The following is a 27,908-nucleotide window of genomic DNA, read 5'->3' as shown; positions in this document are numbered from 1 at the left end:
TGAGCACATCAGCCTTTTCCACCGAGCTCGGGGTCAGCGCTCAGACGGAATCCTGTACACCGAGGAAGGGACCACGTATCACTGCACCAGAGTGAGTTCTGTTTCAGCTTTGCTACTGCCACAGCCTGGCTCCTCTCTTTCTGCTTGCTTCTTTGATCCTACTGTGCCCTCCCTAGGCTGCTGTTACAGTGGCTGTGTGGGAGGTTAGGCTCTCATGCAGAACAGGTGCTGAGAGAATTTAATTTTTAGCGTTTTGTTCGATTTATTCAGCCTGACTTTGAGTGGTGCTACCGGCAGAGGAGCTCTATAGAGTAATTAGCTGCAAGTGTAACTCAAGTACCCCATCTATGCACCTTCTCTGCTACTTACAGGCACCTTTGAACTCCCTGCTGCCTTTAGGAAACCAGTACAAACATATGCACTGCTAAAACCAGACTTTACCAGAAATTATGAACTGCTTTTCTAGAATAAAACAGGCAGATCGCTGGTCTGTTCTAACAGCAAGCCCTGTTCCTCATCAGTGCCTTGTGCAGTCAGTACTGAGCTACTTTGATAATTAGGCTACGTGTCAAGGTACTTCCCAAAGAAAAGACAACCCCATCAGCAAAAAAAGTCACAATAAGGAAGCTCTGGGCATTCTGCAGGAATTTTCAGTAAGTGAAAACCCATTTCAAACCAATATTCCATTAGATGTAAAGGCTGACTGAAATGCCTTCTCTTACATAACCAAACTACATCTAGGCTAACATCAGAGAAATCAGATAAATTAAGCAGTACAAACCAATTATTCTGGATCATTTTTGTGCACTGTTCTGTTTATTTTTCAAATTCCTGTCTTCCAAACCAATGGATTAACACACTGTGGTCCTAATTCCCACCATCATTCTACAGAGAAAAAAAACCTCCTTCATCTGCTACACACAGTCCATTTTCCTCCTCATCAAAACTCACAGGTTTTTTTGTTGCTGATATTTGTCTTTTACTTCAAAATGATACTCTAAGTTGCTGTTAAGGAGCTTCCTTCTTTAATTTGAACTGCTGTAATTTTCTTATGTACATAATCCTCCCACACACATTTCCTCTGTTAAAAGCCATTTCTTGGTCACTGTTCATTTCAGACTATCTAAGTAAACAAACTGTAGCTATAAAGTACCTTTTCTGGGCTTCTGTATTCCTTAGAACCGTTTGTAAACTAGTACTCTTATACTCAGAAGTTGCAACGTTTGTGAAAAAAAAAAAAGAAAAAAAGATACAGAGGTCTTTTTGTAAGTTTACTTTTGTTCATTCTTTTGTTTTCTTTAATCCCAAATAGAATCCACCTCTCCCTAAAAATACTCACATTGCATAAATTAACTCCCTGCTGCAGATGCATACGTACCCAGGCACACGGTCAAACCTATTTGTATGGAAATAAGATGGAAGCTCTCCAAATTTAAAGCTGAAAATACACACCAAGTAATTCTTAGAATTCTGAGTTTGTGCACGGCCGAACACGTTAGCCAGCACTGCACACTTCTGTGCCACTGATGAACGCTGTTCCACACAGCATTCTCCTGAGCAGCCGGAAAGCAGAAGCAATTGAGATTGGTGCTCATTTTTTAAACACCTTTGATTGAAATCTCACCAGAAGTAATTACACTGCCCAGGAGCCACTGACGTGGCTGGTGTTGTTGGGCTAGCAGGGGGCACACCCTCCCACATAAAGCTATGCTTACTCACACCTGCTGAAGACTTATCATTTGYGCTGCAAATCCCAAACAGGTGAATCTTTTACCCTTATGACATTTAGTCCAAGGAAGGGGAGGAAAAACAAAGGGGAAGAAAACCTGCCAAATCCCAAACTGCCACCACTTCGAACAGTGTTGTTTAATCTTGAGTCAATCTGCTAAACTCCCATAAAACAAGTTACAACAATGAACTGAGAAAAACTGAAATGCCTAATCTTGAATCTCTTTAGAAGTAACTGAAAATATTGCTGGGATAACTTAGTAAAGCATAAGCATGAAGTGGAATAAGCACAGACAGACTGTGCTATGCTTTGTATTTGTAGCAGATGCAAAGGGTGAAAGCAAAGAGAGCTGTCTCAAGCTTAGTTTAGTTGATGTGTGACAAAAAAACAATGTGACATGTTACAGCCTCTGTAACTGTATGTCTCGGGCAAACGACCTTTTTTTTTGTGCCAGGCAGTAAGCACAAAGAGCCAGACTAGCTGGTGTTTCCATGAACAAAGGTGGCTGCAAGCTGCCTCACAGAAAGTACTTTCTTCTTCAGAGTGGGAACACACAGGTTAGGGTTTACATACACAGCAGTTTGTGACTGTAACTCAGTCCTGAACGCTTATCACTTCTGGCCAAATCTAGTGGACTCCAGGCTTCTGGCTGGGTGCTGCTCAGGGCTGTAGTCCACACTTGGCAGCGCCGGTCCTCTCAAGAAGATTTGACAATACCTGAAGAACACTGTAGCAAGGCTCTGGGTCTCCTTGGGCTCATTCAGCTACTAAGAAAATAATTTCAAAATACCTGAAAATACTTGAGATCTGTGCCCCAGCCCACTGTAGTGGTGCCTCCTGGACAGGATGGTCTGTACCAGGCACCATAGGGCAGAGCAGGAGGACATCAGGAATTTGTGACAAGTAAACATAGTGAGTGGGTGGTACTGGAGAACTCTGCAAGTGAATAAAACCTTGCCCAGTCAAACCTGTACCAGCTACAAGCTTTATATACAGAGCTTAAAAACCTATTTCCTTCATGCCTCTAATTTTATTTCTAGCAAATTGTACAGTGGGCTCACAACATGCAACAGGTCAAGAGCAAAGTAGTTTAGACAAGCAGTGGGAAGGATTTTGAGCTTTTACTCCCCCTTGCACATAGACACACACTCACATCCACACGTCTGGGACAGAAAAAAAGGCCCACTTTTCACATCCAAGGAAAGATACAAATTTTTCTGCAGACAGTTGTTAAGCAAGTTATTGTGCTGGACAAGCTTGAGAGTTCGGAAAATGGACATGAAATTATCCTGGCAAAAGTAGCAGCTGCCTTTGGAGAGCAAATTAAAAAACAGAGAGTAATGTCACTCTCAACTGAGCTCTGTGCTTTGCAGGAATATTGTGAGGTCACGCTGATTCAGCTGAAGAATCTGCAGATAGAGATGCGAAGCATGACTTACAGGAATGATTTGAGTTGGCAAGCATTCAGATTACTGAGGCTTTTGTTTACCACAAAATGCTTCTGAGAATTCTTAAAACACCTGATGTAGAAATAAAAGACTTAAGTAGTTCTTCCTAAGAAATTATCCTAACCACTTTTGTCTGCATCTTTCCCCGAGATCTGTCTTCCTGCATTTTTACTTACCAGTACTTACAAGTCTTGGGTGTGCAATCTATTCATCTGAAGGAGGCTGTGCAAAGCAATTTCAAAGTTATCTACATAAAATTGGGACCAAGTAGATGCAAATCCAAAGACTGAGGATCAGACAAAAAGCAAAGTCATCACAGATGCTCAGGCCCTAAAGGGAAGGGTGTGGCAAACCAGGCAGACTGAGGACACTGCTGAGGTGGCTCAGCAAAGCCCTGTCCATCACCACTTCCCTGCCTCCTTAATCCTGGCATGTGAGAGCTCCCTCATTCACTTCAGTTCAAATAAACAGGGTGAACTTCAGATATCTGAATGTATTCTTATCAGTTTGACTGCAGTTGCCTGAGGGGCAAACACATGAAGGACAACAGTTACAAACTCAGCTCAGGGAAACCCAGGCTTTCTCCTTCAACATGTCCTGACAATGGGCACCCAGTCAGTGCCCAATCACACTGGACTCTCACTTTCAAAAAAATCCCTTCATATTTTCCTTATCCTCCTGTTGTACGAATACATTTTGGTTATTTTTATAAAAAGAATTAAAAAGTGGAGTTTTTTCCTGTGTTCTGGAAGGATTTTCGCTGGAGTTCTAATTTTCCACGTCAGCAAACCAAGCCTGGAGCTTTCTCGGAGAGATAATTGCTTTAAGGTCTCCTACAGCTCCTTTTTTTAAGCCCACATATTGACAGATCAGGCTTTATTCACAGAGTTTTACTCATCAAGTCACTTAAAATACTCATAATCATTAGTACTACTCAATACTCTCACAGTAATGCCTTAAAACCTCTTCTTGTTTTAGGAGACTGATTTCCCCCATGTCACAAATAAGCAGTACACTGAGTAAAAAACATGCAAAACCCTTCCAAAAAAGATTCTATGTCTACATGATACTTTAATTCATGCATGCATCTAACCTTCAAAATCATGCTAGGATATATCAGGCCACAACCATTTTATTTGGATTTTTTTATTTCAAAACACAACCCTACATCAAATGGCACGAATATATACTTTAGACAATTCATGTATTAAACAGAAACGGGTACATAGATTTCGCCCCTTTTCTCTCCAAAGTCCAGTTTCCTATCTGGCCTAGAAATAGAAGAGATCAAATTAAAATGCTTATTTTCTGTAACTGGGACAGAGTGGGAAAAGAGACCATCAATTTTCAGAAAGACAGCTTATGTCAGACTGAGAACAGACAGTAAATAGAATTACTTGGAGTTTTTAATTTTATTTTCTGTCAAAACACAGATTGCTGTGGAAATCTTCCATTGGAAGACCTTCAGTCTTCCATCAATCTGCCAATATTCTCTAATCCTTCTCCCTCAAAAGATGTCTTCTTTGCTAAAAAAAAGAATAAAATCATCTTTTGGCAGGAAGAATCTCACAAACCATCAAATCATTATTATTCTTGATTTTCAAAGGCTGGTTCTTGCTGAATGGATTTCTCAGCATCAAACTTTACTTTCCACAAAAAGGACAAGTACATCACTATTTCTCTTCATAATTTCAGCTCAAATTTTATAAAGAAAATATTTACACTGAGAGCCTTAATGAGATTAATTTTTCACCCAAGAGAAAAAAATGGAAGGCATTCCTGCAGCAAACAATCGGATCAGTAACCAGGAGGGCAGCACCACACCCACAGGCAGGGCAAGGCTGCTTCTCAGATGGATTCCATCTTTTCAGCACTGCTCAGACAGGAAAATGTAAACAATTGTGCCTTTCCCCAAAACCTTGTTATGTTGGTTAAATAAAAAGAAAGAAATACTGCACACTAACATTCTCTGTTTTGCCTACCTTGTATGTTTTATGAAGTTACAGCTGTGAAAGCTTTTCTTTCTTGCCTCCTGCAGTAACTATTTTAGTCTTGTCTCTCCAGTTTTCTTCCTCTGAAATCTGAAAACTTAAAAAAACCAAGGCAGAAAAAATCACTTGGACAAGTAAAGCATCTTTTTAAAATTGAGGAGGGAGAAAGCTGCTTTAAAGCTCAGCTCTCCAGTCACAGGGATGAGGAATTCACATATATGAGAAGGACAATGAGRAAGACAAGCAAAATTGAACTTACTATTCCTAATGTTTCTCAAGTGAAACAAGGCAGACTAAGTCTCTTTGGTAGTTAAAGGTTTTTCTTTGTATTCCGTGACATAACTCTCCCCACTTCCTAAGGATTAGAACCAAAAATCCATGCTTTGTACTTGGGTAAGTCAGGTCACTCAAAATTTACTTGATTTTCAGGTCAACTTTGCAGAAAAATTTCTTAAAGAAACAGCAAATGCCTTGAAAACAGAAAAAAAACAAAACAAATTTTTAAAAAATCCCAAACTGACCAGCAACAACAAAACAACATACACACAAAAACCCATCCCAGAAAACCAGAAGAGAGAAAAATGTCCACAAAGCTTTTCACCTTTGCATAGATTAGTGCTTAGAGAGGACACAAACTCCATTTCACACTCCATAAAGCAAGATTCTTCTTGGCAGAAAGATACCTGTAGCCTCGCATGAGTGGAAGCTGATTTGTTGTTATACTTTCATCCTATAAAATCATGAAAACTGAATATATAAACAGCTCCAGCAACTCAAACACTGTGAATTGATACAACAGCTTAGTCTTATAATAAAATAAACAGAGGTATTCATTGATTTAATCATCACTCCTGAATCACTGTCATGATCTGGTTGCAATTCAAGAAAGGAAAATGGCACTTGGCAGCCGAGACCTCCAGCTTCCCCTTTCCAGCAGGCCCGAGGGCAGCATTGTGTCAGTCACTAACTATGGTGCTTTCCACAAGCGACTCTGAAATTAATGTAGAGCCCTCGAGCCCTCATGTTAAATAAATATAAATACAGTGTAATGCATCATCTTTTCCCAATCAGGCAGTTCAAGTCCAAACTTCTAGAACCACCCACATGAACCTTACCTCAACCCTACTGGTCTTGCTTCCTGGAACGGCTGGGCTTTTTTTACATCGTCTAGCAATGATGAAATCTTACGACAAGAAAACCCTTCATTTCTTGCAGCACAAAGTACAGTTAAAGGGGACTTTGGATGCATCTGAAAACACAGCTCAACTTAGCCATCTTCCCCTCTCCCCCCTTCTCACCCAGCTCAGGGAAAGCTCTCTGCTGTCACCTCAAATACTAATTACCCTATACAGGCAAATATAATTTTGTGCTGCCGTTAAAAAAGTATTTTCTTCTGAATTCCCGTACTGAGTATCTGCATTGTCGCGTTCCACCGCAAGGGAATCGCAAAGAGAATCTTTCAAACACTCCAATCTGATGAAACAAACCACAAACGCGGAGAATATTGTATCTGAGAAGTATTTACTGATAAAGCAAGATAAGCGTTCCTACCGAAAGGGGACAGAAGCGAGAGCAGAGAAAAGAGGGACGGAGAGAGAAATAGATAGATATGTTACCGCTGTACCCCGGGCGCCAGATGGTATCTGCTTGACAGGCGGAGCGTCCTTGCTGTGAGCTGCGAGGAGTCTGCGCGGCCTTTGCGACCGCCTGGGCGCGACTTGCGGGCGGCGGCGATCCGCGTGTGTGTCCCGCCTGGGGAACGAGGGCTAAGGGCGGGCTGCTGCGGGGCCAAGCGGGAACAGCCGCGGCTCGAAGTGCTGCGATGGCCGCGTGTAGGGTGCGRGCGGGGCCGGAGGAGCAGGAGAAGGCTGCCAGGCAGGCTGCGAGCGGCGTCGGCGGCCCGAGGCTGCTGCGGGGAAGCGGCGAAGCAGCGCAGGCGGAGCAGGGAAGAGGTAGGATGGGCCGCGGGGCTGAGGCAGGGCGTGCAGAACAGCAGGGAGAAGGCGAACTGAGGCGGAACAAGGAGAACGGGCAGACAGAGCCCCTGCCGCCCAAGAAACCGCGCGAGCGTGCTCCGGTAATGGCGCTGTTATTTGCGTTTATGTTCTAAACCTCCTCCCATACTCCGATTGACCACTGGCTACTCGGGACATTTTCCTGCCTGCAGCCTAGTGGTGGAAGTTTTCTCTGTCCTGATTGACTGCTAGGTGGAGTCCCCTCACAGCTTCCCGCCATTTTCTGAAGGCGTTACCGCATAGAGACGCTAAAATGGCGGCGGTGCCCGCCCCTCACGTGTCCCGGCTGCCTCCTGCACGTGGGTCCCGTCAAGGCGCTATTGGAATTTTCCAGCCGGTGTCAGAAAACGCATTTATAACATAAAACCTCGACAGCGTTGAGGCATAAATAAAAATTATATTGTCTCCTCAGCATGCATCCACGTTTTGGTGCCTGTTACCAGCCAGAAGAGTGTTTTCTTGTATTGCGGGGCTGCATTTTCTCAAAAGATGAAACGCTGTTCCTCTAGAGAGCCCAGCAGAGTTTTGATGCTTAATTTTGCTGAGGTTGGGCATGCAGGAATAGACAGGGCCTACCAGAGGCTGCCTGCTCTGTACACACACAAAACTCATCCTTGAGCAATGTTTAGTCAGCCAGTGCTTTTTTCCTTTCTATACTACTGCTATCTGCAGCTCAGCATTTCAGTGTCCAGGGAATGCTGATTCCTTCCTGGGCTCTGCTTTTTAACTCTACTCTTGCTTGAAGTTTTAAAATTGCTCAGTCCTGCTTCAGCTGGAAAAAAAGCTTCCCAAGTTCATCAGGAAATACATAAAGCCACAAACAGTTTTGAATAATTTGAAATCTGTTCTAAAATTCTTAGACACTTGTAATTCAAACTTCGATTTTTTGACTCATAAATGTAACGGTAGGTACCAAGTTTACACATATTTGACATTCTCTCAGATTTCCTGTTCGATTTTGTCACCKAGTGGTTCCAACAGTTGATTTAATCATGAGATCCATTAATCTTCTGTTTAAAGGTATGTTAAAGCCAGTTAAGCTGGCTTTCAGAAAGTCACAGAGGAAAGCTAGGAAATCAGCTAAGCGAGTCAACAGCTCCAAAGTATTAAAGCTAATTTATTAGTGAATTTAAAGCTGCTGAATTCATGGCTTTGAAAGGTGTATGCAATGAAACTGAGACTGAAGCGCTGTCAGTGTAGGACAGAGAAGTTGTTCAGGGCCGTCCCAGCCCTGAATGTGTTCATCATTTAGAAATTTGAAAAACACTGCTTTGATCTCAGGTTTATAGGTGGAAGGTGAATCAGCCCCCTCTTGCCTCTATGCACACCCAGCTTTGCAATAAATTCACCTGAACAGATTTAAYAGCACTAAAAAGGTGCGAAATGCCTGCAAGCCTGGGCACTGAGGCCCACTCACCACCACCRTCTTTCAGTATTTTTAAGCCATGACTAACATAAAAAAAGAGAAATAATTTTAAATCCTGCTCACCACCTCCAAAAAACCCATCTTCACCCCAAAAACTAACTCAAAGACACCAAATAGATCTTCTCCCCCTAGCAATGACATTTTTTTTTATAATTCAGTAGTTTTGAATGGTTTTATTTTGTTCCTTATGATCCCCTTCTTTATAAAACATGCTGGGAAAATGAGGTAAAGAGGACAAGGGAAAGAAACAAGTAGGCTGTTAGGGTTTGTTTGRCAAAAAGCTATTCTGAACACAACCATTTCTTTCATTTAGACTCTTATCTGTAATTGTTTAGGAAGCACTACTCCTGACATTTCACAGTAAATATAAAYAAAAAATAAAACCTACAAACATTTACAAAAACATGYTTACAGTAAAGCTATAAAGGCTTTTAAAATGTCAAGTATCTTTGGTAAACTCCTTGTWAGATTGGTTTTGGTTTTTTTTTGTTCATGGATGGAAAAAAAACCCCGTAAGTTTAAAAGTGCATCACCACTGCAAGTACTTGATTACTCMTTACGGTGTGGTCATTAGAAATTTGTTTAGCTTTGCTTTAGACAATTCAAACAATAGCKTCCTCTGCTTCCTTGACAGACCAAACTATTCCACTGTCTACTACAACAGGCAGGGAGACTTCCTGATCRTCAGCCAAAATTGCCATGTCTTACATCATTTCACCTCTCCTGTTTAGACRTGTCTTTGCTTATAAAGTGCTCCCACAGTAAGAACTGGACTCTTCCAGCATACTCACCTACAGGAATGTTTAGGTCTTGGCCATCTCCAGCCCTCACAACTGCACTTAAAAATCTACTGTTCTTATAATTTTAAATACCTTCCAGCTGAACTATTTGCTAACACAAGGCTAAGTGGACTAGGAGCAGCTGGGAAACAGGAGCCATGTGTGAGTGGTGCAGCAAGTCCAGGGCACTGGGACTGCTGTAGACATTTGTGGAAAAAACTATGGACACGCCTAAAGAAGGGAAGCAGACACTAAATCAGTAAACGACACTAAATCAGTAGAGTTTGCTTGTCTCTAAAAAACTGAAAAGTAAGACTCAGGATTTGGGGTTTTCTTCCCTTTGGCTCCTAAATCACTGTTATGAATCTCAGATAGCTCTTGCTTTTTTAAAAATGCCATTCCTTGTTCTTAAATGACCACACCATATCAGAAGCARGGACAAAAGGGAAGAAAGTCCTGGTACGACCTCATTATCTCTTTTTACATTAATTTTTAGACATATGATCCAAAGTCATCCTGCTTAAATACATTGTTATATTATATAGTAGTATTATATACATTATAAAGCATAACAAGTAATAAATCTGGGCACAAAATTTGAAAATTGAGTAGGCAACCTCTGTCGCTTACCTAAGACATGCTTGAAAAAGCAGGGATTGTCAAAATTTCACTCTTTAGAGAATGAAATTGTTCCACCTGTCATCTGTGAGCTCCATTTGCCAAGCAGCAGACMAACATGCTTTCCGGTGATTAACACATCTAAAAAAACGAATCACATCCTGATGCAACTCATTTCGCCTGGAGCCTCTTGTACAGTGCAAAGRAACACACTTGACTTACAAAATAATAATTGTAGTGGTGTCTTTGTTTTGAAGCACTCTCAGATATTTCCATTGGTAACTTTCCAGCTCTGTTCCTGCTTCTCACTGGGCCATCTCATGTAAGAAGTCTCCATACACTAATAGCGTGAATCTCCATTCACGAATAATTCACATCTGAGCTTGCTGTGTGCCGTAGAGGAATTGATAACTTTCACAATGAATTAAGCAGCCTCCAGTGTGCTCATTTGCTGGTTTTTTGTTTGTTATGCCTTTGCTGTTTTGAGGACAGAAAGTATATGTTTTGATTTTTGAGGAGCAAGTGGCAAAAGCAGTTGGCTCTTTTCAGTGTGAGAGTAAGTTCTGCACGTAAGCTTTTCCATTTCTGAATGAAGAGCTTCTCCTGAAGTGAGAGCTGATGATGTATCTCTTCCAGCACATGTTTTCAAGGCAAGATGACTAAACGGGGGGTTGTTCTGATTATAAGATTATGTAGTAGCACTTACTGACTAAAAAAAGAAAAAAGAGTTCCCTKTCTGTCCTAGTGCAGATGATGTGTGTTCCAGGCTTTCTGACTAATACTCTGATGGATATGAAAGAATGGTAAATGCAATGTCTAAGGCAAAAGTGAGGAAGGGTTTTGCTTTGGGTGAGGAGGCAGATGGTTGTTTTACTATCCTTTAGCCAGCACATTCAAGTCTCAGCTGAGCTGTCTTATTAAAGTGCTATGTGTAAATGCTTATCTTTGTTCTAAAGCAGCCTTATCTGTTCACCTTTCCTATGTACCATCCTTGCTGCATAGTCAAACTCTCAAATACTTCTGTTGCCTGTTTCCCTGGGAAACAAATAGATCCTTCCTTTTACATGACTCCTARCTAGAGCTAAAAGGGAAAAAGTAAATCACATGAAAACCTAAAAAAGCTGTTTCACATTTTCTTTTGGCTTTTGTRCAAGAAATTGGAAATTCTATGATGATTTTCTCAAAACAGCGCAGTCTGGTTTCCATTGAAAATTTTTCTTATAAATTAGTTTTGAACAATTGCTTACACAACTAGGATAATAGTTAATACAAAAAAATCACAAAAGGTTGGTAATTGTTGTGGCTTGTTCTTGGATTAAGTTCTCCATAAGCAGTAGGGGCTGAGCAGGGCAGATCTAAAGAACAACTATCTTCAGGTACCATGTATGGTTTTAGATTTGCACTCTGAAAAAAAAATTCCAAAATCCACTTCATAATAAGCAGCCTGAGTTTGGAGTCACAAGAGAAATAAATTAAAGCTGAAAGTTCCTAGTACATCTGAAAAAAAAAAATAAGCTTTCTAGAGACACAGATGGAGGAACTGCAGGTTCAGCTGTCTTTGTCTATGTCTGCATGCTGTGGCTGRCAAATGCAGAACATACAAGGTGTGAGCAATGCAACGATTGTGAAGTACAGCACACCACAGCTTGGTGTAACATTTCCTTTGCATTGTACAAGAAATGCCTGTCAAAAACGAGCACACAGAGTGCATTTTGYAAGAAAGGAGCTGAGTTAACCCTCTCTAAAACAACTCTGTCTCCCCTCCTGCAGGGCTCGGCATGCCGCAGTACAAGCTCACCTACTTCAACCTGCGAGGACGAGCAGAGATCAGCCGCTACCTCTTTGCCTATTCRGGCACAAAGTATGAAGATTACAGGATAGAAGCAGCAGACTGGCCCAAAATCAAACCAAGTGAGTAGCATGGGTTCTTACAGCTAGTTCTTCTTTTAGTTCTCTCCACTAGAAATGCTGTCAAAAAGAAAAGCAGTTGAAKGGGTACATGTATGTTTCCTGGGCATAAACATACTCAATTTCTGGCTTTAATTAAGCCTATGTGAGTTTTAAAGTCATAGAGCCAAAAYGTCATTCCTGATGCCCTCACAGGAGACTGGATCCAAACCTTCAGACAATCTGAAATGACTTACCCACTGTCATCCAGCTGGACTTTTACTCCTTAGCGGTTCAGTACAACTTTCATCTGCCTAAAGATACCAAATGGGTGCCAATCTCAGCTTCTCTGAATAATGTGTTCTCGAAGACCACACTTCAGCCTTCACCCTGGGTTTAGAAARCCAAATTGGAAAAAAGTGTCAAGAAGGACACTCCTTTGCAACCTGAAAGGTCTTCACAGAGGAAAACTGATGAGAAAACAAAAGAAGTTCAGCTGACAGAAAAGAAAAAACAAAAGGATCAAGAGGTACTAGAAAGTAAATGATCCTGAGAGCAAGCCCTATTAGCTCTTCCAAGGGTACCCTGCAGGATACTGCACCCCATTTATTTCATGTCTTTTAGTTTAAATAACCTCTTTCCAGCTTTTAAAGGTGTTTGTTATTTCCAGTCATTAAAATAGCCTTGAGTTTGAAGGCTCAGGGTATGAAATCAGAGAAATCTATGTCTTCATTTCATGGATTAGGCCTGTATTTAGCTACACAGGCTATGACTGGTCACATCCAGAATGAAGAATAATATCTTTAGTTTGGGGGAAAGACACAACTAATGTACAAGGTGATTTCTCTTAATGAAGCAATGTTTCTTGATAAGCTTTAATAAGCTTGTTTAATAAGCCTGGCTAGCAGGCTATCAAATTTTTGTAGGGTGCAGTTAAGTTTGGTCTTTCCTATTTGCAGTGATTTGAATGATAAATACTCAAATACKGCTGTAATCCAAGTGGCAATTGAAGCTCTCAGTGGTGCTCAAGCCTAGAAAACACTGGCACAAACCCATAGAGAGGAATAAGAAGTAGTGGAACTGGGCTATTTTCAGCTAGGACTTGTGAAATCTTTTCTTTATGAGAGGTTAAGCCAGTTGACCACGTGGTTTAGCTTATTTGTCTTTTCACTGCATTTCTCAGGGAAGCAGGGTAGAAACTAAAGGTGAAATTAAGAATTCATATGACCCAAGGAAAGCTCTGCATAGGCTTTTCATACTTAATTACACACATATTCACAAGTATGAGTGCTCACTTTTGTCCTGAAACAATATTGAGAATATAAGCAAAGTACATTTTTATGTCGAGTTTTGCATACCGATTAAGACAAATTAAATAGACAAAGCATAGTTAGTCACTTAAAGAGTACAGAGCATTCACATCCTAGGACGAGATGTTCTAACAACAGATATATTAGACAAGGTAAAAGCATTGCATCATTCTTTAGATGTTGTTGATGATCCCAATGTCTGAGCAAGAAACAATGTAGGGAAATTCTTCCTACAAACCTCCCAGTGGAGCTTTATGTGTACAGGACTTGTTCACTGCAGTGTGTGCCAATCTGCAGCACCGTTACCACAAAAACACTGGGATCAGAGATGCCCTAGAAATCCTAAACTATACAATTTGTAATTGTATCTGCTGCATTAATAGATGTTGGTTAAGTAATTTAACCTTTGGACACCTTTGTTTCTCTTTCTGTGCTGTGAAAAGTTTGCCAGCAGGTTTAGCAAGGATTAATTAATGTTTTTCATTTTCTCCTCATAATTGCCTTTCATAGCAGGCTCTGTGCCTGATCCCTAGATGAAATTCCAAAGCAGATAAGAAGTTTAGTAAAATGTGGGAGCTGCTGCTCTAGGATTTGTGAAGTCATCTGTGCAAGATTTATGCTGGCCTAGGAGTTCTTTGAATTTCAGGCATCAGCAGTCACCAAGTCACTCAATCAGTGGATGGGAACCGGAATGTACMCTGCTAATTGACCAGGAGAACATACACCTACATGGATATAGTTGGGTGCAGATCTGAGAGTGCTGTTACAGCTTGTGCCAGGAGGCTCTGCAAGTCTCCCTGAATCCTTGTTCAAGCAGGAAAGTAATGGTGCCATCTGCCACCACTGGCATCCACATTACAGMCAACAAGCAATTAAGAATTTTGCCAGCTGAAACAAGAGTAAAAGTTTCTTGTATGCATAAAAATGTAATGCTGCTTAAGGAAATTGTCTGGAGATTATTTAACTGATGACTACCTCYTCCTCCTCCTCCTTTGTGAGACATTTCTCATGGTTACTCACAGTATTTCCAGACACAGTGTTCTCCCACAGGCTTATCATTCAGCAAAACACTGAATCAAAGGTAGAAGCAGGGCTTTGGAGTGAGCAGCCTTAACTGTTCAACAAGAACAATAACCAGTGCCCCAGTRTGCCCCAGGGCACCTAAATCCTGACTTTGCAGGCTGTGACTCAATGCGAGAAACAGTTGTACCTTGGAGAGGAAGTAGGTTTGTACAGGCTTTGTGTGCCTTTACTTTACAACAGTGCTACATACAGCAGGAGTGCAGCATTTGCTCTATGGAAAACAAGCCTTGCATTCTCTGCTATCCAGAATTTTCAAAATGTGTGCCAGTTCCCTCCATAGAGGCATGGTTTGAAGAGAAAAAATGCATCAGGTAACAGGATTCTTGCCCAAAACTATTGCTGTGTTCAAAAGCAAATGTTGAAATGAGGAGATTCATCCAACYCATTGCACCTAGGCATAGTTCACTCTGCTGAGAATTCTTCTACACAGCTCTTATTTGTATCTTTATTCAGATCTTTTATATAAAGCTCTTCCCCTCCCCGTCACATTTTGTCTGACCTGGGTCTACCTTGGAAAGAAGAGAAACAAAGTAGCAGATTCCAGTCACTCTCACCCTGGTAAAAAAAMCAGGGGTGCTAAGTGTTTAGCACTGATAAAGGGAATTACAGCTGCTTTTGATATAACAGCAACTAAAGTAATAGCAGTGTGGTACACTCTTACTTTGSAGTCCTCAAAAATCGTTAAAATTGATCCAATTAATTGAACTGATTACATAACTATATACTGAGGTGAGATTAARAAACACCAAAGAAATTGCTATGCTCATGTGCATACACTATGTTTGCCTTTACCCACTTACCTATGAAATATCTGGAACCAGTTTTGACTGCAGTGCCTGTTTTTAAAAACATCAAGTATGATGAAGCAAGATAAACAAAAAATACTTAGGGGAGAAGCTTGGACAAGAGAACACTTCATGTGTCTTGAGCTACTAAGGAATTAGTTGATGAATTGGAGTTTGTCTAAAAGCACAAGGAGTCAGCCTGTGACTGAGATCTGAGCAGATAGGTTTGCTTCAGCAGTTTTTTCAAAATTAAAGTAAGGTTTTGCAATAAATACCAAGCCAGCCAAATCATCATACCATATAAACAAGAAAATACTGCCATTATGCTGAAGAAAAGACTTAGTTCTGTAAAACTGATGGGAAAACATAAAATCTGTGCATAAAGACCAAGGCACTGAAAGACCATTTAGAAAGCAGACTTGCAGCTGCTGCAAGTTTAATTTTGACCTGAAGAGTGTGATTGAGTTTGTTGTCTGTTTTGGCATTTTTCATGTGGCTGCCACCAATAAGCTGCAGTCTTAACATACCTTCAGGCAAATAAATAAGTCCTCTCTCTTGGATATACTGTCCCACTTGATTTTGTTTACACCTAAGGGTTGCTTTTGCTCTGTATGGAAGGGAGGCATAYTATATAAGAACTTCTGTTACTTGGATTGTATACTCTGAAATKAAAATTTCTGGAAATCAACGTTGCTATTTTTCCCCTTTTGGCACGAATTAGATCATCTTTTTGGCAAATTTTCCAGTTGATGATTTCGGCCAAGGACTGCAATATATAGTATAAACACATTTAAGGAAGCCAGTGTGTAAGTATTAGGATTGCCCTGCTTTAGCACAGAATTAAAAAAGCCAGACAAAAATCAAGCAGCAATGCTCCATAACCCTCCAATCTATGTAAGTCAATAATTATTTTAACAAGCAAACAAGCTCATTCTTTATGTTTCTTTTGAACAGACTCTGACTTGCCCCCTATTTAAGATCTATAAATGGGCCCTTACAAAATCTGTACTTGCACACAATGGGCTCCTCACAAAAAGCATCAATGCACTGACCTAAGTCATGATAGAGCAGAAAATCCACTGTAATGGTGCACAAARTAACCATCACCTTGAGAGATTAGGCCGGCAGGCAGCAACAGCTTTTGATCTGTGGCTCCTTCAAGCATTTTGAAGCAATGGCAATAACACAGCCTATTTCATCATAGCAAAGATTGCTTCTACTGCACTGATGCCCATTAACATCCCATAAACTGTTTAGGATGTGTACAATGGTGCTTGAAAGGTCTTTAGGAAACCTGATGGACTAATGGTGCTGAAAACACTCCCAAGACAATAGACAAATCTAGAGAAACACCTGACAGCAGACAAAAGTTCCTCAAGGGAACAGTTGCTCTGCTTCCTGAGTGACTTTCTGCTGTGTAGCTCTAGCTAAAATGTGTACACAGCTGTTTCTGGGTAAAAAGTAGGGCTTAGCAAGAACTTCCAAGGAGAATATATTGTTGTAATAGCACTAAACAAAGGCAGAGCATCCTTCATTCTTTCTAGAAGATTCAGATTCTGGGCCTCCAGCTCTGGGCCTACCATTTCCTAAGTGCCTTGCCCCTCTGCCACCATTACCAAAAAAACATCCTTCATATATTTCTTATGACAAGATGCAAAGTATCTCAATATATTTGTTTCTCATGATCCTGTTTAAATKTTAATGGATAAGAAAAGCAGTTATGGTCAGTTTTCAAGGCAAAGGAGAACTTATTTTGRCAGAGATACACTGTAGTAAGAAACATGACTGTGGTATTTATTTTCTCCTATGTTTAACTAATCCAACTGCCTTATTATGGAACCAATCTAAGCTTGGTTACCAAATGATTAATTATTCAGCTTTTGAGCAATAATCAAGTACTTAGACACAGGCTGCATTGCATCAAAGCCACAGACAATTACAGCATAGGCAGGATGAGTCGTGGACAGGTCAACTTGGGGGAAATGGGGGAACATGTTGGAAGGAAGCACAAAAATGTGCTCAGCTCTGTTGTGTTTCCCCTCCCTGTGTTCAAAGGGAAGGCCTGAACACCTTGTGAGTGAGAACCTATAGGCATGGGAGGATGAGAATAGTTATCCCAGCCCTCAGGAAATTTGTGGGATGGAAACAAATTAAAAGGGACATCCTTGCTTTTAACACACTTCAGGCCTCATCTCCCCTACTCASCATCCAGCAGAGACTTACGTAAACACCACATTCTAGGCACAAAAGCCAACCAAAATTAAAGTAATATGAAAAGGAATTAATCCCATTCCTAAACACTGCACAGATACTTCAGTCCTTCCTAAAATGAGAAGAGAGAGTGCAGATCAGTCTGATGACTTGTCCTTTGTCAAGGTTTTCTTCATGGGARGTGTAGCCTGTGAAGATTCCAGCATGCGATGCTAAAAACTAATAATTAATAATAAAAATTAACATAATATGAAAAGCAAGAATTTGCTGATGAAAGTTCAATTTAAACAAGACTATGGGTTTTGATAGCAAACTCAAAAAGGATGCTTTTTAAAAGCCCTGTTCCTCTTTCTAGTGAATTTTCAATCTAGATTTGGAAACTGGCACAAGCCTTCACAATGCCTTGTACTTCAGATGAGCAAATGGGAACTAAATGGGAAAGATCATATTTTGTGCATGCCTGAGAAGTGTCGCTGTTTGCATGATGACAGCAATAGATTTTTCTGCTTTTCCTTCTCAAAATTTATTTGCTCAAGTGGGAGTTGGGTAAGAGAACATTGTTTTGAAAAACACAGAAAGGACATCCGTATGGATACACGAGGGTTTAAACTGATGTAAATACCAGGCAGCCCCAAACCTATCAGGGTTAGAGAAAAACCAGCAAAGTGACACTCACATCCTTCCAGCCTGCACTTCTTTGGCTTAACTGCTCAAGTGTGATTGCACCCCAGTGGATGGTGTGTCATTCCTTGCCCCCATGACCTTGATTCTACCCAAACATCTCTCTCAGACACCAGCCTTTCACTTGCTCATCCCGTGCAGGAGCCTGGCAGGAGCCAATCTRCCTGCTCTGCTTATCTGGAGTCACACAAACTGTGCCTTTCACCAAAACTCTGAAAGATTTAGGAGGTTTAGCACCATGCTTATACACACGGGCCATTTGGGGGCATCTCTTGAGGCTCCTTGAGCATGTCAGTGAGCAGAGTTGGGCCAAAAGCACCACAGGAGGTCAAAGCAATCCATAGAAGTCCATATCCATGAGTCTAGGGGTAACACTTAATGCTTAAATCCATGTACAGACAGGTTTCTGTTGTCATTTGGAGCCCCTGAGAATGAGAATATGGGCTGGATGTGGTTTTTGTGAGAGACAGTTTCTAGAGGCCACATCAAGGCCATTTGTTGAACCCCAATCTTATCTCCAGCAATCTAACTGTGTTTATCCAGTGTGACGGCACCTCATATCCTCCCTTAGGACAAAAATCCAACCCCCTCTTCTCCAGCTGGAAAAGGAAGATTCCAATTTGCACAAGGAATGCATTCCTGCCCACAACAGCCAAGCTTACACACACAAAGAATCTCCTGGGAAAATTGTTATTCTAAGTTACGTTACAGCAGAATCCTAAAAATCTTGGTTGTTACAAGAATTTTAGGTGATACTGTTTCAAAGCCAATTTTTTTTTCCCTAAAGGTTTCCAGACTGAAAATACAATTTTATAAGCCATTATATCTTTTCCTCAGATATGGAGATGTACATTAATTTTTTTCTGCCCCTTGAATATTCTTTGTTATTTTCTTCAGCTATAAGCAGCCTGAGTATCTRCTGTACTTTGTGATGTTCAACAATAGCATGCCCTGTACCCAMAAAGAAACAACAGATTTTTAAAAGTAGCTGTGCAGCACAAGTGTACCTCTCAGAATTGCACTCATTTACAGTTTATTAACTCAATAACCAACAAAGTCAGTGTATAATTACATACATACACTATCATCAGGGAAAAAAAATTCCTCTGTTTACATTAAATCAAAATTTTTCCCTGTTCTTGATAAGAAAAAATTAAATAGCATTTTGTACATGGAAGAAAGGAAGGAACATCTATCATTTACCATCTCTTACCCTTTAAAGAGTCCATTGTTTAGCAATAATAGCAATAGATTTGCTGCCTCCTGGCAAACAAACCCCAAGTCTCATTATAAATCCAAGCATAAATCCTTTAGGACATTTAAGGCTTGTGGGACAACATACAAAAAAGTCTGCTCTCATTTATTTATTTTATAACTGGATTATGAATCATGCAATTATACGTACACAGCACAAAGCTGTATTTGTATATTTTTAATTGCAAACTCAGCTTCTTTTTCAGGCAAGAATTACCARGTCTTAAAGAAAGTGGCTCAGGACTAGGGAGGAAACCCTTTGTAGGCATTACTCATGTTTTCAAGGAATGAATAGCAATTCCCTTGAATTCAGAAATTACCAGATKCCGGATAAACAGAACAGGAGAGATGACTACCACTCTGCCACCCAGCTGACTTTGACACCGCAATCCATGTTCCTCATCTGTCAGAAATGCTTCCCTCCTTTAGTTGTAATCAAGGGTTTCTAAGAAAAACCCAACAAACYAAACCAACAAAAAAATGTCCATAGAAATAAACTGGCTTTAACTTTTTTTTATAGCGACCCACAAAGTGAAACATCAGYCAGAGCCAGGATTTATAGACTTCTTCCCCTGTATGTAAACACAGCAGCAAAAATATCTGTTGGTTTCTAGATGAAGCAATCCCAGTTTCAGAGTTTCCCAACCTGAGCAGTGAGTGACAGTGTGTTTTGACAGTTATTGCTACAGACTGGCTTAGTCATATTGACCCTGCATCATCCCATAGCATTCCTACTGGGGCTTCCAAAAGAGACTGCTTAACTCCTTCTTGGGGTTGTTACCCCTGGTCTGGCTACACTTYTGCTGTTCCCTGTTGTTTGGCATTGTTGTAGATCCATCCCTGCGTGGTCTGGGGGATCTGGAGCTGGCAGCAGGCTGACCTGCTGGCACATCCTGCAGTCACACCTGCTCTTGTCCCCTGCACTTGTGCTGGCCTGACACATGTGCTGGTATCCTGCATTGTTACACAGCTCTGCTGCTTTGGAGCAGTGATGCTCAGGGCACTCTGCACCACTAACCCACAGTGCAGGCTCTTCTCATTTTCAAAGCCAGAGATCTTTTCAGTTAAATATTCAGGGGATGTGCCTTTTCATCTCTCAGTGATTTTCAATGAAACATAATTTGGACTTGCCACGGCCTTACTGCTGTCTGGATAATAAACACAGGAAGTCTTCTGTGCAACAAGTCTGTCATTGGTTTAATAACAACCAGGAGAGCATGCCTTCTACCTGGGGTACAGCAGCTGATGCTCACTGAACTCTGTTGCTTTTGCTAGTCATCAGCGTCCATATTCATACTGATTTCCCAGTGTGCAGAACTTAAGGAAAAAAAAAAAGATACGAGTATTGTGTTCAGATGCAGGAAAAAATGGAAAAGGGCACAGAGGAGTCCTGGTTGTCTTGTGCAACTGCAAAATTCATGTTGCAGATCAAGGTTTAACATCTAAAATCCCCTACCTAATGTGATTTACATATTGCATGCTGAACCACAGAGCCACTGTCAGTGTTCWTCATTTATGGAGTTGCCTTGCTGAACAGTTACAAATGGATCAGGTTTCATTATTTCCCCCTTTTCATTAAGAAATTAAAATCCTCATGGAATTAAGATGTCTTTCCAGCTGCCCTGTAAAGACAGTTCTCTCCTCACTCTGTATGCTTCCAATGGCCAGTGTTCTCACTTTTCCACTACCACCTTTTACATCACAAGATAGTCTTAAAATGGATATAAATCTTAATTAAATAACTTGTAATGCATTTGACCTCTACAGCACAAGGTCAGTAAATAGGAGATGCAATGCTTTGTTTCTATGCTGCCTTCATGYAGTGCAAACCTGTTTGCATCCTTASCCTTACTTTTTTTATTTTTTGTTCATTTATTTCTCCACAGAAACACGGTGAAACTGTTAAGTGCTATAACAATGCATACTCTCTGAGTGGTAAAATTACAGCTGTCAGACTCCCACTGTTAAAGGCTATGACTTGACTTAACATCTGGTTGTTTTTTCTTTTTTACTTTCTCCTCCAAGCCATTCCATTTGGCAAAATCCCTATTCTGGAAGTAGATGGAGTTATCATTCACCAGAGCCTGGCAATGGGAAGATACCTTGCCAGAGAGGCAGGTAATGTATCTTTGATTATTTTCTTTCTTTCTTTTGAACTCCCACTTAATTCTCAGGTAAAAATACATCCACAGTAAAAACAGAAACAAACCAACAGCTYAGCAAGCCTAACCACAGAGAAGTCAACACCAGCATGGCAAAAATTGAATCAGTGCCTGGGGTCTGGGCTGGCTTCTCCAGCCAATACACTTTATTCACCTGTCACTGCATGACAGAAAGCACATACCTGTGGTTTCCCTAAGGCTCTCAGGGCAGTTTTCCCTAAAATTAAACTTAGCACTGCCAGGCTAACCAGAGAGATGACCACGAGGAGGAGGTTTTGGAAGCATTAGAGATTTTACATCAGGCAGACAACTCTGAAGCAGATTTAGGCAACAATTCTGGGCTAGCAGAGAGATTAGAGGAGATGGTGACATCACTTGCATCTCTAAATACTTGCATGCCGTGGAAGTACACAACCAGTTAGATAAAATGATATAAGACTTAGAAATTCAAGTAATCAAAGAGAGTGGCCAGGCTTTGCTTTAGGTCAACAGGCTGTCATTCGAAATCATCTGCAGAATTGGTCTGGCTGAAGGCAGATATATCCCTGGCATGCTGGGCATCACAAAATTGAAGGGGGGGGCTGGGAAGCAAGTATTATCCTACTTTTTTTTTATACTGTCAGCAAACAGATGTAGCCTGCCTTTCAAAATATCTCCCATTTTCTAACTGAGGAGACAAGCAAAAGTTCATAGTGTTACTCTTCAAGGCAAAACAAATTTTCAAGCGTGTCTGTAATACTCTGTTCCTGCCCATTTCCTCCAGCTTTGACACAATCTACTCCCTGCAAGAGAGGAGARTGATGAAAGTCCACCTGGTGATGAAAAACAGTGAGAAAGCTTCCCTTCCTCGCAAGCTTCCTCCCTCCCCCTCTCCCATTGTAGGGCTGCTCTGAGGCCAAGCTCCTTTTGCAGTCTGAAGTTCTGACTTTTTTYGGTTGACTTGCACCAGTGACAAAGGCTTGAGATCTGGAGCATGATCAGRCCATGCTGTTCTCTTTCTAACATTAGTCATGCTGTCAGCTACATCAGGAAAAAGAACACACTTGGAAGGGGAAAAATATCTTTTCAGCTTCAGAGTGAAAACTTACTAGTTCTGCCATTAAGTCTGCATATACATTYGAATGCTTTAAAATTAAGAAATGGCATCTTTAGGTGCCTGACACCAGCAACTCTTAACTGAAGGTTCACAAAAAGAAAGGCACAATCCTCACTTGAAAAAGCAGTTTCAGTCAGGGAGGTGATTGGCAGAGGTAGGGCATGCAGTTTGTGATCTGAGCCTGCACRGAGGTGAAAGCATAAACACCGGTCTGTGAAGTTAAAGCAAGGGAGAAAAACTAGAAGCAYTAAAAGGACTGCAGGAAAGCCAAAGAGCTGTAGGGGAGAAAAGCAGATTTGTAAACAGGACAAAGTTTGGCTGAGGTCCCTGATTGCAATGAAGGAGTAAAAAGTAGAATGTCATGCAAATGTTCTGAATTGGGCTGAATGGGCAGGACAGAGGGAAAGAGAAGCACTTTCACAGATGCACTTCTGGAGAATGCATTGACCAATATGGAAAGACCATGACATGGAGAAGGACATTAAAAGCTGGGATAGGCAAAGATCAGAGGAAAGAATTAACTAAATGTGCCAGGATGGTGAAAAGCAGAGAGGATAAAGAAATAACATTCAGGCTGTGCGCTCAGGTGAGATAGAACTCACTACCTTGGATGGTTGTACAAWGCCAGAGGAGGAAAAAAGCAAAGGTAGATGAGATTGCATCTGAATGGAAAGAGTCAAATTGTTGACATACGAAAATGCCTGGAGAATATGTACATTTATGAAAATGTTCACAGCTTACCTTTTGGGTATCAAAAATTCCTGCTGACACTATCTCTAACCTCCCTTCATATGCTTGCTTCCCACAGGTCTGGCAGGCCAGACGCCTGTGGAACAGGCTTTAGCTGATGCCATTGTGGACACCATCGATGATTTCATGACACTGTTCCCTTGGGCAGAGAAAAACCAGGACGTGAGAGTAAGGCAATCACTCATTTAAACAAAGATAGCATGTAAGCCATGACCCTGTGTCTGAGCACCTCTCTGGAGACACTGATGTGTGCCAGCCACTTGGTCCATCACCTCAGCTCAGTAAAGATGAGCTGCTGGAGCTCTGTGGTTCTTCCTTGAAGCTGATCCAACCTCCACCTTCAGCAGGTTGTTTTCATCTTTGGTGGAAACTCTGAGGCCATCATGAGGTGTCCCTCACTAGCTCAGCTTGAACCAAGGAGGTGCCTACACTGAATTACTCTTCAAAAGGGCAAAGACAGGACATTTCCACCYCAGCTGTCACTGCAATTTGTTTCTCCTTTTGCAAAAAGCCTGTGCTCAAATCTTCTCTTTCTGCCAACTCAGTGAGATAAACAGCTCCATCCCATCCWTTAGGGTTTCTGCATGTTGATTTCTTACAGGTTTTCAATAAGCATCCGTCTTCAGTAACATCAGCTGCCAGGGACAATTGCTTGTCAGTCACCAAAGCTGTGTAGGACAGTGGGCAGTGCTGACCAGGGTGGGTAGCACAGCCCTCAGTGTGCTCTTCAGCCCACCTCAGTCCTCTGKGGTGCTTCTGCAAGGACTGACACTGGGCTGTGGTGCCACAGCTACKTTAACACACAGCCACCAGTTTGTCCCACTGCATTTGGGGTTTCTGTTGGCATCACTCCAGTGCCTCTCACCAGAACCCCAAAAGCAAGCACACAGATCAGTTCTGGAGGAAGAAGGTAATGGATGAGTGCACTCWAGCATTACAATGGCTCCACACAGCTCTGACCTGAGCAGATAACCTGACCCTTTTAGGGAAGCGGCAGTGTAACAACAGGTTTCATCATAAACTGCCAGTGCAGCCACCTTCCATTTATTCAAAAGTAACATTTCAGATCAACTRCGGTATCTTATTGCAGAAACCACAGAGTAAAAAATGATCCCCCAAACCAATAATAAAGAAACAGTATGTAAGAAATCTTGCAGGGGAAAATCTCAAAGTGTATTTGGAGGTTCAGTACTTAAAAGAGTGAATTACTCACATTTCCTAGTGATTTCYTGAAGTTTCCTAATGTGGGGAGAGTAAGTTGTCTCATGAGTTTTAATCATCTCAGAAGAGCCACACTATTGCTGATGTGCTGGTGCAGAGGCAGCACTGCTGCTCCTCCAGGGGTAAGTTCCTGTTGTAACTCCTGCGTGTGTCCCAGCTTGTACTCAATCACTTCTCAAAAAAAAGACCCAGATCGTGTCACCAGTGATTAATTTAAACAGGAAGAGCTGGCAGTCAACCCCTATGTGCCCATCTGCACGTATGCAAGGTTGTGTGCTGAGGCCAAAGATGATCGGGAATCTCACTTTCCCGGACCCTCCCAACGTTTTTCTCGCTGTTCTCCATCTCTCCACCCGTGTCCGCTTCCACCACCTTGTGGTCAAAGTGGCGTTCTCACAGGAATACACATCCCTGGAATGGTGAGCGGATGTGTTGTGGCAGTAGCAAAGAGAAATCAAAGCAAAGGAGAGCAGAGCTGGAAGCTGCCTTTGGAAGCTCCCTCCATGCCTGGCACAGACTGTCCCTTCACCCAACATTCCCTAAAACACAGCTGGCATTGCAACAGCTTTGCACCCACCACTGCAGAGCTCCAGGGCTKAGACGAGCAGGTTGTACCACTCCAGGAGAGGGATCCCAGCTTCTCAGCTGGCTGTGCACTCCTGTAGTTGAGGAAGGTTGTTACTGTCATGATCATGCAATACTTTGGGGATTTCTTTGCAGGGTGAAGAGGTGAGGAGGGGATCCCTTACCTRAAAGAAATACTTCAGCCCGGGGTATAGACATGGGATTTCTGGACTGCAAATTCCTGGCTGATATTTGCAGTCAATTCATCCAGTTACTAAACTCTTAACAGAAAGCAGAAAATTATGTCAAATATTTGATCCTATCAGTAGAAGCACTGATTTGATTTCTTCTAATTTATTTATTCCATTAATCTCAGTTTCAAAGCTGTAGAACTACTCCCATTCCTGTACACCAGTACTTATTTACCCAAGCCTGAGTCCTTCAAAATTAGGCCAAGCACACTAACTGCACAAACTGTGCCATGTGGGTTGACCAGATGATCACAGCAGTCTGCAGTCTTAATTGTTTCCATGCAGGTGAGAAGAGAAAACCAGAAGCAGTTTTCCTTTCCAAAGGAAACAGCTTAACCCTTTTAAAATCTGCCTTAAAACTTTCTGCTRTGGGGAACAGCTAGTGGAGAACCACCACTATACATAACCTTGTGCTTCAGCCATTAACATACAAATACTAAGGCCTGAGCATTTCTATCATCCTTTAAAAACACGTTTTAGCCACCTCAAATCTTACTGCTGTGGAGACAGAAAAAAAGCAGAATAACCTAAACATTAAAGTTAAAGGTAAAACCAGCAAAAGCTCAAAACCCAGGTTCCATGTCTCATGTGAGAAGGCCTGGTAAGCAAACTGACCAGCATCTGAATGACAGCGAAAGGGATTCTAGCTGAGGCTGTACACTGGAAAAGATGACATTCATGCCCAGAAAAATGACTGTGCAACATCAGGAATATATTTTGCAGCTGGATTCTTCCCAAATCTACGGCAAAGCTCCTGTCTTGCCATGGCTGGGTGGCTGCTAGCACAGAAAAAGGAGCAGCATCACCATGGACCTCATGTCTCAGCATCAAGGAGCACTCAGGGAAGAACTGACTTTAAGTCCTGGCTCAGCAAGCCTTGAATGCCCTATTTTGGTATCTAACCTTAATAGTTTTCATATTTCAGCTTGCTTTTTCATAAATAAGAAAACACAAAAAATTCAGTTTTGCTGACTGCAATGCTTACACACTGGTGTGTCTCTGTGTATTTTGTTCTTCCACCAGAAAAAAGCGTTTGATGATATCCTCACCAACAAAGGACCGGAGTTAGTGAAGGATTTGGATACTTTCTTAGGGGATAGGAAGTGGCTGGTCGGGAATTCTGTAAGTATAATTTTTGTTTCTCCCATTCCAATCAGGTTGCCACAAAAATAATTGTCATTGAATTTCTGAGTTTCATGTCAGCCCATGAAGGAACTCTTCCCCCAATTTTAACTCTTCATTCTTACCGATACACAATTGGTCACTCAACTGCAAAGTGAAAATAATTTTCTGTCATACTGGAAAAGTGAGACAAACCAGGACTAGGATCTGCCTTTTCTAAAGCAGTTCATAAGTATGTTAATACAAAACGTTTTAAATGCTTTCGTACTTGTGAACACAAATTCATGACTACACAAAACTCTGCTTATCATCACTGACTTGTCTATAAAGCAATATGAAAAAAACCTCTAAAAACATAGTACCCTTCTTTACCCCAAACTATTTGAATGCTTTCCTGCAGCACAGTTTCAGCAGGAAAGACTAATATTGTAATACAAGTTATACTTGTAGTATGGACTTTATTTTAACCAATATTTACTGAAGCCAAGCCTTGTTATGTACTTAAAAAAAMCAGCCCAAACAAAAAACTTAAACAGAACAGATAAAGTCATGTTTCGCTTCTGCATTTTTCTGAGAACGTTACAAGTCCTGGCTTTTGAGATTACCAACTAAAATGTACTGCTTTCTCTCCCACTTCCACTAGGTAACATGGGCTGATTTCTACTGGGATGTGTGCAGTACGACACTTCTGTCCTTGAAACCTGACCTGGCAGACAAATACCCCAGGCTTCTGGCTCTCAGGGAGAGAGTGCAAGCACTTCCAGCTATTGCAGCCTGGATCCAGAAAAGGCCCAAGACTGTAATGTAGATCAGCTGCTCAGGAAAACAAATATATGTTTAGTTTTCAATATGACAAGCATCCTAAGTTATTAACTCAGAATCATTAACTTCAGATGGCTATGCTGTATCAAATCAAAATCTACCACTTGTAKCCACTTGCAAGAGAATCTAAAATACTGATTTAGTAGAGTAATAAATACTGATTCATACACACGTGTGGTTTCAGTCACATTCCCCCTTGTCTAATACAGTGTTTGATCAAACCAATTAGTATTTTGTGTACTCTCAAAGGGAGGAAAGRTGAATGAATCTTCCTAGAGAAGTGGAATCTCAGCAATATTTTGCCTATTGCAGTCCTTCAGTCTGGAGGAAAGCAAGTTAAATGGAGAGGGCATGCGTGTGGGACACGACACAAAAAAAAGAGAAGGGAACAAAAAAAAGAAGACACACTTGGCCAATGAAATTCAATAGCCTGAAAAAAGTGCCTGATTAGCTTGAAGTTTATGCCGTGCCCCTGGAAAAAAAAAACAAAAAACCAACCAAACAAAAAAACAACCAAAAACCTTCAAACAACTCAAAAAGCAGTTGCACAGCTGAGCCGGTACCCACACCAGCACCGGTTCCCCATAAATGCACCAGGTGCAGAAACATTCTACAGCTTAGTATCTCTGCCAGTAAGGAGGAGACACAAACTGAGGGTTGGTGGTGGCCTGAATCAGGTTTAGGACAAGTGAAGGGTTTTGTT

General features: G+C 41.4%; 1 protein-coding gene and 1 long non-coding RNA gene across 2 annotated transcripts; one reads left to right on the top strand and one right to left on the bottom strand.

Annotated features, from left to right (window-relative positions):
* On the top strand, nucleotides 1-27,372 carry HPGDS (hematopoietic prostaglandin D synthase). The gene is made up of 6 exons (XM_057366573.1): nucleotides 1-91; nucleotides 11,777-11,917; nucleotides 21,243-21,335; nucleotides 23,284-23,393; nucleotides 26,285-26,383; nucleotides 27,027-27,372. Exons 2-6 carry the CDS (start codon nucleotides 11,785-11,787, stop codon nucleotides 27,189-27,191), a joined length of 600 nt encoding a protein of 199 aa, XP_057222556.1. The 5' UTR covers nucleotides 1-91; nucleotides 11,777-11,784; the 3' UTR covers nucleotides 27,192-27,372.
* LOC130573824 (uncharacterized) lies at nucleotides 4,343-6,769 on the bottom strand. The gene is made up of 4 exons (XR_008965363.1): nucleotides 5,770-6,769; nucleotides 5,428-5,638; nucleotides 5,160-5,265; nucleotides 4,343-4,703 (listed from the first exon to the last, which is right to left on the bottom strand). It is a non-coding gene; the product is annotated as an uncharacterized LOC130573824 (long non-coding RNA).
* Nucleotides 27,373-27,908: the final 536 nt, after the last annotated feature.

Source organism: Malurus melanocephalus, unplaced genomic scaffold, assembly GCF_030028575.1.
Source record: "Malurus melanocephalus ecotype Western Australia unplaced genomic scaffold, MMel_1.1 scaffold_68, whole genome shotgun sequence".
Lineage (NCBI taxonomy): Eukaryota > Metazoa > Chordata > Aves > Passeriformes > Maluridae > Malurus > Malurus melanocephalus.
This window is presented reverse-complemented; position numbering and strand designations above follow the sequence as displayed.